At 37.0% G+C, this 13,859-nt stretch overlaps 2 protein-coding genes across 16 annotated transcripts in view; one reads left to right on the top strand and one right to left on the bottom strand.

The window, feature by feature from the left end:
* nucb2a (nucleobindin 2a) overlaps positions 1 to 13,859 on the top strand; it is a 572,456-nt gene that overhangs the window by 190,906 nt on the left and 367,691 nt on the right. The window lies entirely within an intron of this gene.
* sox6 (SRY-box transcription factor 6) overlaps positions 1,464 to 13,859 on the bottom strand; it is a 204,390-nt gene continuing 191,994 nt past the window's right edge. For 14 of the 15 annotated variants that reach the window (XM_073812455.1, XM_073812435.1, XM_073812450.1 and 11 more), the window contains 2 exons: positions 7,489 to 7,705; positions 1,464 to 6,549 (listed from right to left, as the gene is read on the bottom strand). In XM_073812455.1, coding sequence (XP_073668556.1) covers positions 6,237 to 6,549; positions 7,489 to 7,705 — 530 coding nt within the window. In that variant the 3' untranslated portion in view covers positions 1,464 to 6,236. The remainder of the gene's footprint in view (positions 6,550 to 7,488; positions 7,706 to 13,859) is intronic. The other variant, XM_073812454.1, reaches the window with a different exon arrangement.

Raw genomic sequence — 13,859 nt, 5'->3', positions numbered from 1 at the left:
ATTCTGTTCATTTATTTGTTGTTATAAACAATAAATAAATAAAATAATTTATTAAAAAAATAATTTTTTATTTATATACTTTATTTATAGTAACTACAATTTGTAAAAATCCTGAGAGTTATAATAATGTAATTATTAGATTTGTAATTTAATTTGTGGATTTGTAGTTTTACCTGTGGTGTATGTGTGACAATGTATTTATTATTACTGCATTTAAAGGCTACAATACATATTGTTTTAAAAAAAAAAGTCAATAAGGTCATTTTAAAAATGTCAGCTTTTTTCTTGCAAAACCAAGCTAACAATTAGTATATCAATACTAACAAGTATATCAACATTAAATTCATATTTGGAAATGTTTGATAGTGTCTTATGAATATATAAATCTTGTAAGTGAAAAGTTTCACTTAGCATATCAGTGTATTTATCTTTTCTCACTCAGCCTCTCTTAAATAATTTTTAATAGAGGCAGCACACCCTAGCAAATTCACAGTCAAATAGGCAAATAACAGTCAGGCCCTGTTGTGGGATCTGTTTACAGAGTTTTTGAGTGGAGTTTTTGACAGAAACTTAATGTATACAGAAGTATGATGTTACTATGGTGGGGGCTTTTCCTATGTTAGAAGTTGTTTAGGGGAGTTCAGACACACACCCTTACAAGTTATATAATTATTTAGTAAAACCTGTACACACACATTTTCTTTAAATTTTGTATACTCAAGTATATTTTTTGTGTACAGGTTTTACTTATAAATTTTACTACACTTACAGTATGGTGTGATTTCAGATTTCAGCCATTACAGACAGTTTTTGAAGCAGTTAACACACACTACAGTACTTTATTCACTTCACATACACTTTATTCACAAGTTGGAATTATAGCTAAATTATTTTAGTTGGCCTATAAATGTTTGTCCAAGGACAGATTTTTTTATTTATATCAGAATTTTAACTTAAGAATTTAGTGGATGCTCTTGTAGTCACTACTGCATAGTAAGTAGGACACCAAGTTATAATTAATTGTATTATTATTAAAGTCTAGTTCCAGCTCTGGCATTTAACCTTTGTGGTTCCAAAAAATGTAAAATAAGCAGGACAACCACGAATATAAACGGATGCTATCCGTTCGAGCGAATCCTGTTAGTGGAATGTGTACAAAAATTCCTGTTAAGTATATAAGTGCTATAATCTGTAAATTGTTTGGTTGCGTATGGTTTACCTCTTTGCTTACTAACACACAGAGCTATGTAAATGTTTTAATTTTCTCTTTGGTCACATTTCTGTAATTCAACCGTTGTATTTGTTATGGCAGCTCATGTATGCTTAGGCACATGTGCAGTAAATTAACCTACTGCTTACTTATAGCACAACAAACACTACATATCAAATTGATTTCAAATGATAAATAAATCATGCCACTAAATTCATATTTTTATTTATTAAAAAAACACAAACACAACATGTAAAACAAAATCTCTTTAATTTGTAAGTGTCAACAGCAGTACAAAAGATGGAGTGATGGTGAGACGAGTTTTTCATATGCACGTGTACTCTATCTTTTGAGGAAAAAGAGGAACTCTTGAGGTAAATAAGCAAACAGGCAGGAACACCCTCACCTGCCATCGTACATCAGTGAATTGAGAATATGGTGTTACATTACAATATGCCAAACGCTGCTTGTGGGGAGAACAACCTAAATATTTGTACAAGCCACTAAGGTGTCTAAACACACCGAAATGTGGCGATTTCTTTTATTTGATCATAATAATACTACCATAACAGAGAAGACTGATCTCTGAACATACAACGTAGCATTAATTAAATTTACCTCACGTCAATACTGCACATGGAAACCAATGACTTGCTGGTTTACATACTAAAGCCGAGCAAAAATATTTTTAGTACCTTTTTTTAAAACAACAATATCCTTAGCAAATACCTGTCTTCTGTACTGTATAAAGAAGAATGTGAACACAAATGTGATGGCAACCTTTTTAAGATCAATTAAAAACTTTACACTGGACTGTACAAGATATTATGATAAACTATTTACATTTTAGATTTAAAACTTTTTTCAAAAGCAGCAACAGATACTATTCTATATCTCTAACGCCCAAACAATAATACCTGCCATGGGTCTATGTACCTGCTGAGAAACCGCTCTCTCTCTCTCTCTCTCTACACACACACACACACACACACACACACACTTCCACACACACACAAAAAAGACAAAATTAATGAAAAAGTGTTATCAGGCTGCTAGCGGGATTCAAAATAAGAGCGCACCTAGCGACAGAGAAGCCACACACAGTGTTGCTTGAGAGACTACACAAATCTAAAAGCAAAATACCATTGACAACAGCATGTTGTCTCTGTCGGCGAAAATTTTACTCATCTGAACAGCAGCTAGCGCGTCAGTCCAGCATGTCAGTGAATTGTGCTGATTAAATTAACAAAACTATCCCACAATATACATCACAAAAGTCCATAGCAAAAAAGCATTACAGTAAGATAAGTAGAAACACCCAAGCCTCAGTTTTTGTACCTACTTTGAATTAATATGGCAGTGACAGTTATGCATTATAAAAGAAAACGAATATAAGTAGCTGATGGATGAAATGCAAATCTTCTATTAAACACTATGAAGCAACACAGAGCAAAATACTGTATGGAAACCTCAATGCACAGAGTGGGTCTGCATTGTGCAGAATAAAATCAAATAAATATAAGCAGATCCCCATTTCCCATTCAGCACCGGGATACTCGTGTTTACATCTGTTTAAATGATGCCGTATGATATGTCACAACGGATGCCCCATAATTATCCAAATTTGGCACGTTACCAATTATTAAAACTTCAGCATTTAAAACGTACAAGAATATCAAGATTTGTCCTTTGCTACAGAACAGATTGAGAACAAAGAATAAAGACAAAATGCAACGGCTGGAGTGCGAGGTTCGTCATTGAAACACATCAGAGTCAGATGATGCCCAGGTGTCTCAGCTGCGTCTCCACTACTATACTCAATCAATAGGGATGTGAGTTCAGCAACAACGTGAGGTACAGTGAATTGTCAGTTTGTGATTTCGTATTTTTTTCTAAGTACAATGACCAACAACATACACAGACACACACAAAAAGAAAAAAGTAAATACATAATTTATACTTCAGTAAGTATCCATGAACAAAAATAGAATTCTATTTTCCTATGTTATATTTACAATGCAAAGAAAAAAAATCTGTAATGAGATGGAGGATTTGTTAAAAAAAAAAAAATTAATAATAATAATAATAATAATAATAAAAGAAACTTTGTTTTGAGCTCCAATCCAAATGTCGTCGTTTTTATTCTTGTTCTCTGATTGTCCTTTAATTATGTTCTACTGACACTTTTAGAGCCAATAATGGCTAATAAATACAATAAAATGTCTATACGCACTAGAGAGCTTCAAATACAATATACAACACAAACATACATGACCATTAAAATGTGCTACTGAAGTCCGGTGTGTCTCAGTATGCGAGCCTCTCCGTCGGGTACGCTGCTCTGTCTCCCCTAGGCAGCACTGGAGCTTAAACAAAGTGTTCATTCATCACGTGTCATTGCATAAATAAACAAAAATATGTCGAGAGAAAAATGACTCAAATCTGGCAACTCTGAGGCGTGCTCACATGAGTCCAAACAGGTGACTTGTTCGCGAAGGTTTTTCCGTTTTTCTCGCACAACAGCTTCACATTAGTCAGAATTGATAAAAATACCATTTATATCCAGTGCTTGTAACACTTTTGAATCATCGTCTCCCCGTGTGAGATTGAAATTGTCTCTTTTTCTTGTCGTTTCGTTTCGTTTCTTTCTTTTTTTGTATCATCTATACAAGCGCAATCAAGTTTCAGTCTCAACAACAGTTCTTATGTCTACCACCAGCCGACAGAACTGGCTTGACATGGTCAAGGAAATATGTACAAATCACGTACAAATCCACCAGCAAACAGATATAACAGCTTTAAACAATAAACGCAGGGAAGAAGAAACTGAACACGGATGTCAGTCATGTACCTTGTGTAAAAATCACAACAAACTAAAACAAAACAAACAAAATTTGATAAAGGTACAAACACAAGCTTCTACAGAAGTGCTCGAAACTTCTACCATTTAAGTAAATGCTTTTCAAAGAGGGGCGTTAAATAGAAGAAGTAATGCTTCGACTGCTTGGAGATAATATAAGCGCTGGATAGCCATCGGTACCTTTGGAGGTAATGCAGTGACCAGCAGCCTCACTGTGACATTTCTTGTCTATTCTAATCTCCGGGTTACGGATGAAACGGACAAGTTCAAGGGCGAAGGCAAAATAGCGGGACTCATGCATTAATAATGCCGTATTTCAGATGATACAGACTCGTCAGTCATTTTAATAATCCCCCACAGCTTGATCTACTTGTTCCATCTGCTCGCGAGCACCTCGTGGCTGCTTCTGGCCGCGGCCTTCCCCGCGCACTTTGATGGAGAGAGAGCGCGCACAATAAACCACATGGGCCCCGTCTCCATTGTTTGGTACCTTCTCCAGGGTATGGGCCAATGCTGGGAGCCAGATGGCAGCCCCTTGAGGCAGGGTGTGCGTTGGGCAGAGGTCAGGTGAATGGAGGTGAACGGCACACGTAGGAGCTTTCGGAAGGGCCAAAGCGTAAAACGAGAGGCCCTGACCGCTAGCCGAGTCTTGGCTGTCCTTCCAAACAGTAACAACCTGAGATCTGTTCTACTGCTGGTGCTACCGAATAATTTTTTTTGGGGGGGGGTTACCCATTTTAATACAAATTTAGCTTTTTTATGACTGTTGCGCCTATTTGTTCCAAGTGCTCTACAAGAAGAATTCAGTTTACAGTACATATCTGAAATCAAAGCTTCCTTTATATACACAAGTAGCATTTATCTACTCATCTTTTGGAAGACAAAATTGCAAAATAAGTGCTATTAGTAGCGTTTTAGTAATTTTGTTCTTCTTAACCAAGCCTTTGAAAAACTGGCCAAAACAATCCAGATAAACTGGGTGTTCTCTTAAGACTTAATAATGAACACATTGCAGGCTCCCAAAAGGTCATGCTCTGCTTTAAGACTATCTTCTGTCAGTAAAGATTTACAAAAGACTTAAGCGTAAATAAAAGACTTTCCGCCCCCGAAAACAGGGCTAAAGAGTTTAGCAAAATGTGCGTGTGCATATTGTACAACAGCAATTTGTGATTGTAATGCACCAAAGCTGCCTTTTGCTGCCTGTCCAAATCAGCAGATTGGATGCCATTTGGCCCCTTGGCATTCTGGCCTGATTACAATCACTGTGATTAAGAACGGCTAGAGCGGGTAAGACTGAACTAGAGCGATGGGAGAGGACGACGGTCAGACGATCACTGCATTAAACCTCCTGGAGAACTACGACACTCCTAGTTCCTGAGCATTTTAACATGGTAGTCAATGGAGAGGACAAGAATTGTGGGCTTTTTAGGTTTTAGGACATTGCAAGGATTGTCTAAGACTCGTTCGGTCTCCCCCTTAAGACTTTACATTTTTTAAGATTTAAGAGCAGGAAGCTTATGATATGTTTGGCACATTTGGATTTTTAAAACATCAATCATAATAATATAACAACAATTATAATAATAATAATAATAATAATAGGGGTTTTAAGCTTTCCCTGTATGTAAGGACTTCTTCAGTTTTGTCGCATTATGAAATGTCAAATGAAGTTTTGTTGTCTTGATCATTTTAAATATAGTTCTGATTAAAAACATTCACAAGCTGTTGGCTGGTACAGCATACCTGAGTGAGATATAGAACCCCATCGAAAACAGTAATGTACGCTTTAAAACGAAAACAAAAACATGTGTAAATCCATATGAATTAAGGTAAGACTGTGAGCTATGCATTCATATGAAATGTTTCAATCGTCAAGTCCTATTATTCAAAATGTTGTAGTAAATACCCTAAATTGTTCATGATTAAAACAAAATCAATAAAATAACAATAAAAAAGCCAAAATAAAACACAATCAAATTGTTTCACGCTCGGAGAAACACTTAAGACCAATAGCTGTTAAATCTGCGGGAGCCACATCTGCATGCTGGCTCTCCAAAGTATATCATCAGAAAAAAGTTTTTTTTTCTATTTGTTCGTTATTTTTTTCTTCTACTTCAGTATTCCCTCTATTGTTAGGGGGATTTCTTCGCTGGAAAAATCTTAAGCTCAGTTGGCACTGACGGGCTCCTGTGTGTCATTCTCGCTACTGTAGTCCGATTTGGGCTCGTCCTCAAAGTCGTCGTACATGTCCATCTCATCCTCGCCGTTCACCGTTGGGTCGTTGGGCATCATGGTGCCGGGTTCCATCTTCATGTTGAAGGTGCTCTGGATGACAGGGATGGTGGGTTCGGGGCTGGCTGAGGCGCTGGAGCAGTCCGACGTCATGTGAGGGGAGGGCGTGGTGGTCGCCATGGTTATGGCACCAGGGTAGACGACACCTGCACTGGTGGTGATGGGGATCTGCGTCTGTGGCTGCTGCCTGATACAGAGGTGCAGAAGGGGAGAAAGACAGATTTATGCTCGTGGAGTGCAAGCGGAGCCTTTTACTTCTCGCAAAGCTCAAGGAAGCTTAAGAGCCTTTAAGAGATGGATGACAAGTTTAGCGTTTCTCAAGAAAAACAATTACAATCTCTGGGAATTGGAGAATGGAAAGAATGCGCAAAACGTACAGCTCTCGGATTTAAAACCGCGCCACGAATGGACGAGCCAGTAGCCGTGTAAAAATTATTTCCAATCAGTGACAACGATTTGGGAGTGATTGTGAAAATGACACTCGTTTCTTTTTCGGGGCAACAAAGCCAATTGGTTGGTAGAGACACGGGCTCCTGATCTTTAACAGGCTGATTGATACTCCAGCTCTCGTATTTCTTGCTGCTGAAGTGGAAACACCTGGAGCAGGCATTTTCTTCACTCACCACACGCAGTAAATTATAGAGTCGCGCTCCAAACATCTGCCCCGCAGCCCTCTCTACATTCGTACTCGACCTTAATATCCTAAAATAATGGCTGTGCGGGTCCCGCTGCCCTCTGTCATAGTCTAAATTTGATAAAACCACAGCTTCTAAGCGGACGAAAGTAAACACTAGTTTGTCGATGGGATTCAACCGGAGATCAAATCCTAAGGGAGCGTATTTCCCTCCACCGAGAATATAATCACAAAGCGTACGTGACAAAAAGTGCCGCATGGGTGTTAAAATGAAGCGCATGGACAATATAACATGACAGACGCAGTTAAATGAGCTTAATGGCTGAATTGCTTCAATCAACCTCATTAGAGGGTCACGAGCTTTACAGCAGGAACTGGCACACCGCATGGAGTCATTACCTGCCTATTGTGAGAGCTGTAAGCATGCTTCATTAAAAGCTAAAGAGCACGAGCGATGCGCTGCCCTTTCTGGCGTTTCCGCCGTGCACCTACCCCACAGTGAAGAACTGCCTCATCTCCTGCCTCCTCGACCTCATCATCTGCTTGTACTCGCCGATGCGCAGCTTCTTGCCGTCGATGATGCAGGTGCGCTTGGGCCGCGGCTTGTACTTGTAGTTGGGGTATTTCTCCAGGTGGATCTTGCTGAGGCGGGCCTGCTCCTCATAGTAGGGCTGTTTCTCTTGGTTCGTCATGGACTTCCAGCGAGACCCTGATGTGACCACAGGAAGTCATGTGTTAGGATATGAGCACTGCAAAATCTAAATTAATTTCTAAAAGCTTTCTGTATTATGTTGCAAACACAATTATCTATAATAAATGGTATTGAAGTACCACTTCGACTGCACCTTTTTACACATTTATTGTTAAAATGAATTTAAAGCACTACTGTTTGTACAATAATTTAGCTTCATTAATCTGCATCAAGCATTGCTGTCGGGAATAAAGGGTAACCGCGTGACAGTTACCGGTGCTGCATTAGCAGAAACAACAGGCCAGTAAATATCTCCAGCCTTCAGAACGTCCAGGCTGACGGGACTTTTAGTTGCTGTGATCTATTGACTCTCTGGACTGGGGGACAAGACCCATTTAGCCCTGTCATTTTTCATGACAAACATGTGACCCACGTGACAGCCACTAAATCCATCTAATTGAGGCGCTCTCACGGGCAGCACACCATCAGGTTTAACTGCCCTCGTCTGTTGCATTGAATCGCATGGAATTATTTGCAAAAGAAAATTAGGCAGGTGTGGTAATAGCTTGAACATAACATTTACAGCGTACGTTTTGCATAGTAGATGTGCAATGTTGAGAACTTGTCTATAGATTGCTAAAATAAAATAAAATAAAAAACATTGTGATGTTATTCATTAGCATCATTTTTGCATAGAATTCAATGTTCAGTAGTAAATGAAGAGTTTCATTGCAAAACGAGATAACTCTCGTTTTTTTTTTAATTTTTCAGAAATCTCGTTTTTTGGTTGTGCATATAAATCAATATAAATTAAACTGCAGTTGGTTTGTTTTGATTTAAACCTTCATAACTTAAAAAATACAGCTAAGTAGCACCATAAAACAAAATAATAACATGATAACATAATAATAAACATGTTTTGACAAAAATTTTAAAACGGAGTTATCTCGTTTTGCAACGAAACTCTTCAAACACTGAAAGTCTCTCTATTGCAGTTTAGCTACATTTTAGTCTTTTCAGGGTATAAAATAAGATGTGTTTTGTGACACTTTACAATAAGGATGCATTTGTAAACATTAGTGAATGCATTAGCTTACATTAACTAATAATCAACAATACTTCTACAGCTTAGTTCAGGTTACTTTGAGCATTCACTAATACATATTTAAAATTAACATTAGGTAATGCACCATGAACTAACATGAACAACTGTATTGTCATTAACTAACATTATCAAAAATTAATAAATGGCAAAAAATATTGCTTATTATTGATCATGTCAGCTATACTATTAATGCATTTACTCATGATAAAAAAATAGTTCACCTCCATAAAAAATTATGTTATCCTTTATTCCCCCCTTATGTTGTTACAAACCTGTATTAAGTTCTTAGTTATACCGAACACAAAGGAAGATATTTTGTAGTATTTTTTCAAGTGCTGGGAAACGATTAATCGCGATTAATCGCATACAAAATAAAAGTGCATTTTTGCATAATATATGTGTCTGTGCTGTGTGTGTAATAATGATGTATATTTAAACACACACACACACACACACACACACACATACATATATACATTTCTGAACATTTTTATTTATATATCCATTTTTTGTTTATATATAATATATAATTTATAAATATATAAATAAATATATACACACATGTAAATGTTTCTTAAATACATACATGAATGTGTGTGTGTGTGTGTGTGTGTGTGTGTGTGTGTGTGTGTGTGTGTGTGTGTGTACCTGGTAATTATCACGTTGTGGGGACCAATTGTCCCCACAAAGATAGGAATACCAGTGTTTTTGTGACCTTGTGGGGACCAATTTTTGATGTCCCCATGAGGAAACAAGCTTATAAATCAAACAAGATGATGTTTATTGAAAATCTAAGGTACAAGAAAGGTTTTTGTGATGGTTGGGGTTAGGGAATGGGGCAGGTAAGGGGAATAGAATATACAGTTTGTATGGTATAAAATGCATTACGTCTATGGAATGTCCCCACAAAACATGGAAACCAGAATGTGTGTGTGTGTGTGTGTGTGTGTGTGTGTGTGTGTGTGTGTGTGTGTGTGTTGGTTTTGCTATACTTGTGAGGACCAAGTATTGAGAAACTACTCGTTTTGTGAGGACGTTTTTCTTTGTGAGGACATTTTAGGTGGTCCTCACAAAAATAATGGTTGTATGGTCTCCTAAGGGCCTATATGTCATGCTGTGCAAATTTCAGCAGATGTCCTCACAGCAATAGTAAACATGGAAATTGGTGTTATCCACTGTGACCGCGAGCTCCCCTATAGGACACACTCGTGTACTGCATCATACATATTGTGAGGAGGGGCCTGAGAGACAGCGATTTTTTTGATTGGATGGCTGCTTCCTGCTGGGGATATTTTTTGTGATTGGTCAGTTTAGTCATATTGCTACACTGTAGAGGGGGAAGGGAGGGGGATACGTCAAACATGTGCTCCGCTAAATTTAACCCATGAAAACAAAAACTAATTCAATTAACAAACTATACATGATTAGAAAGGGTTCGTTTTAAGATGCAAGTTTAAATATGATCTTTGATTACTCTGAAAATGTTATAATGACAGTAAGTAAAAAGAGGTTTTAAAGCAAAGTCGATCACTTTTGTTCAAAATATGAGCATCATCCGCATTAAAACGCATGTATTATCGTCATGAAAACGCGTGACAAAAACAACACCTCTCAACATTTCAATAAACAATAAAGTGGTTTACCTTGTCTGAATAACACGATCGTCTCCGTAGTTTCACTGCTAAGCCGACGCGAATATGAATGAACGTCTTAAATGACTCTACTGAATCAATGAATTTAGCGAGTCAGTGATTCTATTACGCATTCATAAAGACACTTCATTCCTCAATGAATCGGTCGTTCGAAAGAATCAGTTAAACTAACGATTCTGTGATCAAATCAGTAACTTGCCACCACTTATTGGAAGTTTTAAGTTTTATTTGTATTAATCATTTTAATTTGAATAATTTATTTAAAAAAAAAAACGTTTATTTAAAACGTCTAATCTTGAATGTATTAATTGAATTGCATTAATTCCTCATTTGAGCCTCATTTAAATGTCTGAAAATATACTTACAAGACACTGTTCAATACACCTACAATGTTCTGTTCAAATTAGTTTTGCAAATACTGATTTCAAATGATTGGTATCTTATTTTATATAGTTTTAATTGGAAATTTTAAATATACATTTTTAATTTGACATAAAATATGACATTTAAGCATAATATTTGATTAATAATCAGAAGGTGCTCCTGAATCTTTTACTACTGCTAAAAAGTGAAGTGTATGGCACTGGTATCATACATTTTACAATACTCAGCATGTTTTGGATGTGATCATCATTTTTATGTTTCATGGTTATATTGGTTTCATCTGATGGCATCATTATGTTGTATGTTTAAGGTCTCTCAGGTCATATATTTGCCTCTTATCAAATGTTTTTCCACCCTAGCCCATCTGTTCCCAATCCACGGCCTGCTTCCTTTAGCAGCAGCCTTAGTTTTGGAAAAGATGTAAAAGTAGGGTTAAAAGAAAATATAAAAGAGGCTCGTAATGCCAGGTAAAAAAGGTTCTTGAAAGATCCTTCGGTCAGCCTTTAAAGTGATAGTTCACTCAAAAATCAAAATAATGTCATTATTAACTCACCCTCATGTTGTTCCAAACTCATAAGTCCTCTGTTCTTCTTCAGAACAAAGTTAAAGATGTAAAGCGCGACTTGCTGAGCAACCTGAATGACTAACTAAAAGTGTTGTTACTAGTCGGTTTTAGGCATTCAAATAAAAATGAAGCAGCAGTATTGCACAATGTTTCATTGAGTCTTGAATAAGCTTCATGCCCAGCTGCACTACTTCTTCTACCATTATTGGACAAACTGATTAATCCAGGTGTGTCTGATTATTGTTGTTGTGACTACTGAGGTCAGGCACACCTGGATTAATCAGTTTGTCCAATAATGGCAGACAGGAAACAAGGAGCTGGATGAAGTTCAGGAAGTAGTGTAGCTGGGCATAAAGCCTATTTTCACAGTGATTTGTTGCACAGTAAAATGTTTGAGTTCTGTAGCCTTGTTTAAGCTTTTTGTATGGCTAACAAATGGGTTATTTGCAGCTTAATTGATTAAAAGGGTGATAGAGACGGTATTAGATCTGTATTGACAGATACTCAAGGTTGTGGTATCGACATTGTTATCAGACATGAAAAAGTTGTATCAGCCCAGCCCTAATAAAAACATCATCAACGTGTGACATTAGTGGGTCAGTTAGAATTTGTTCAAGCATCCAAAATACAGTGAATAAAAAAGAATAAAGTAAATGGGGTCCACAAACAGTTTAGTTACAAAGATTTCTCAAAATATCTTTCTTTGTGATCATTAGAACAAAGACATTTATACGGGTTTGTAACAACATAAGAGTGAGTAAATGATGACAGGATTTTCATTTTTGGGTGAACTATCCCTTTAATGTCTTTAAACATATCAAACATTTTATTAAATGCATATTCAGAAGATTTGTTAATAAGTGTTTTTAAGAAAATCATGTTGGATATCTTGAAAGCAAGATTTTGTGAGAATCACCCATGTATATGTTGGACGTCATGTGATCAAATTCTGAAAATTGGTCTCATTAAATCCGCTTGTTGGAAAAAATGTATTAACAGTATTAACTTTCAGCAATATATATTTTATGGTTATTAGCTAACCTTGCTAGCTTTATTCTTTTTTAGGTGTATTAAGCTATTTCATTAAAGGTAGGGTATCTAATTTTGAAGTATGCTAACGGTAGCTGACTAGCAATGAAATCACGATCCTTCGCCATCCAAAGTCAAGCCTCTTTCAAAACACATGAACACGCACGGATCAGACGGACACATTGCATGTCTCATTCACCAGTGAGAAAACTTTGAAGTACAAAGTGAATAACATTACCAAAATAACCAACATAAACAACTGGTTTACATCAGAATTAGTTAAAGCACACTTTCGGTTGTGTAGACATAGTAACTATATCGTTGCGCTAATCCGTAAACGAACACAAATTTCATAAGCAACACAATGTTTCATCAAAGTATAATATCTGAATCCATCTCAATACAAACATATCGCGTACCTACCTTACCAAAATAAACAGTGCAACGACCCTTTCAGACCCTTTGCCTCCTGCAGCTGTTTGCATCTCGTGGTAAAGCAGTAAAGTTACCAATGTTCATTTGGGTTTTTGCTCTTTGCTGATCCAGGCAGTTTTTGCTGTTGTTGTTATAAAAGATGTCTTTTGTTTTGTGGCTCCTGTGCAGGTTGTCAATTCAGCAGAAAAGTTTGCCATTCTCCCTCTGTTTACAGATGGGAGATGAGCGCACGTGAACGCGCCGATGACGTATGGTGTCTGCGTCGACTCGCTGCGCGGTGGCATTCAAATTATGCTTACGGATGAGGGACAAAAAAGACAACGTCCGTTCGGACCGAGATCTATGATTGGTTGAACATTTTTTGGTCCTACGCCTTTCACAGATGACATAAATTTCTACAAATACTTTTAAACAACTTTACATAGTGATGCTATCAGGATGTGAGTTGAGTTTTAACCAGCATAACTAAAAATATTTCTGGACAGATACCCTGCCTTTAATCATGGTTGTGTGAAGAATTTTTTTTATTTATTTTTTAATCTGTTAACGTGATAAGCATTGATTTGAGCATTTGATTACATTTTGTTGCAAATGTAAAGGTTTTTGAGTAAAACATCACTTTAGGGATTTTCACACTTGATATAGTTAACCCCGGGTTATTCTAAACCCCGGGGTAATTAGAATCCTAGGTTATCTGTTGTATGTTTCACATTATTCGTACTTAACCAGGAATTAAGAGATAACCTTGGGTATTCATAATCTGACGTTTCACACTGTGCATTCCTAAACCCTGTGTCAGGAGTCTCCAACCCTACACACCTGTCTGTAATTATCAAGCAACCCTGAACACCTTGATGAGCTGTTTCAGCTGTGTTTAATTGGGGTCATAATATTATAACCCTGCTTCCTTTCACACTGCATGCGTTTAGCACCGCAAATTAACCATGGTTTTACTACAGTTAAAACCAAAAAACCATGGTTACTGTAGTAAAACCATAGTAA

Source organism: Paramisgurnus dabryanus, chromosome 2 (genome assembly GCF_030506205.2).
Source record: "Paramisgurnus dabryanus chromosome 2, PD_genome_1.1, whole genome shotgun sequence".
In the NCBI taxonomy this organism is placed as follows: Eukaryota; Metazoa; Chordata; class Actinopteri; order Cypriniformes; family Cobitidae; genus Paramisgurnus; species Paramisgurnus dabryanus.
This window is presented reverse-complemented; position numbering and strand designations above follow the sequence as displayed.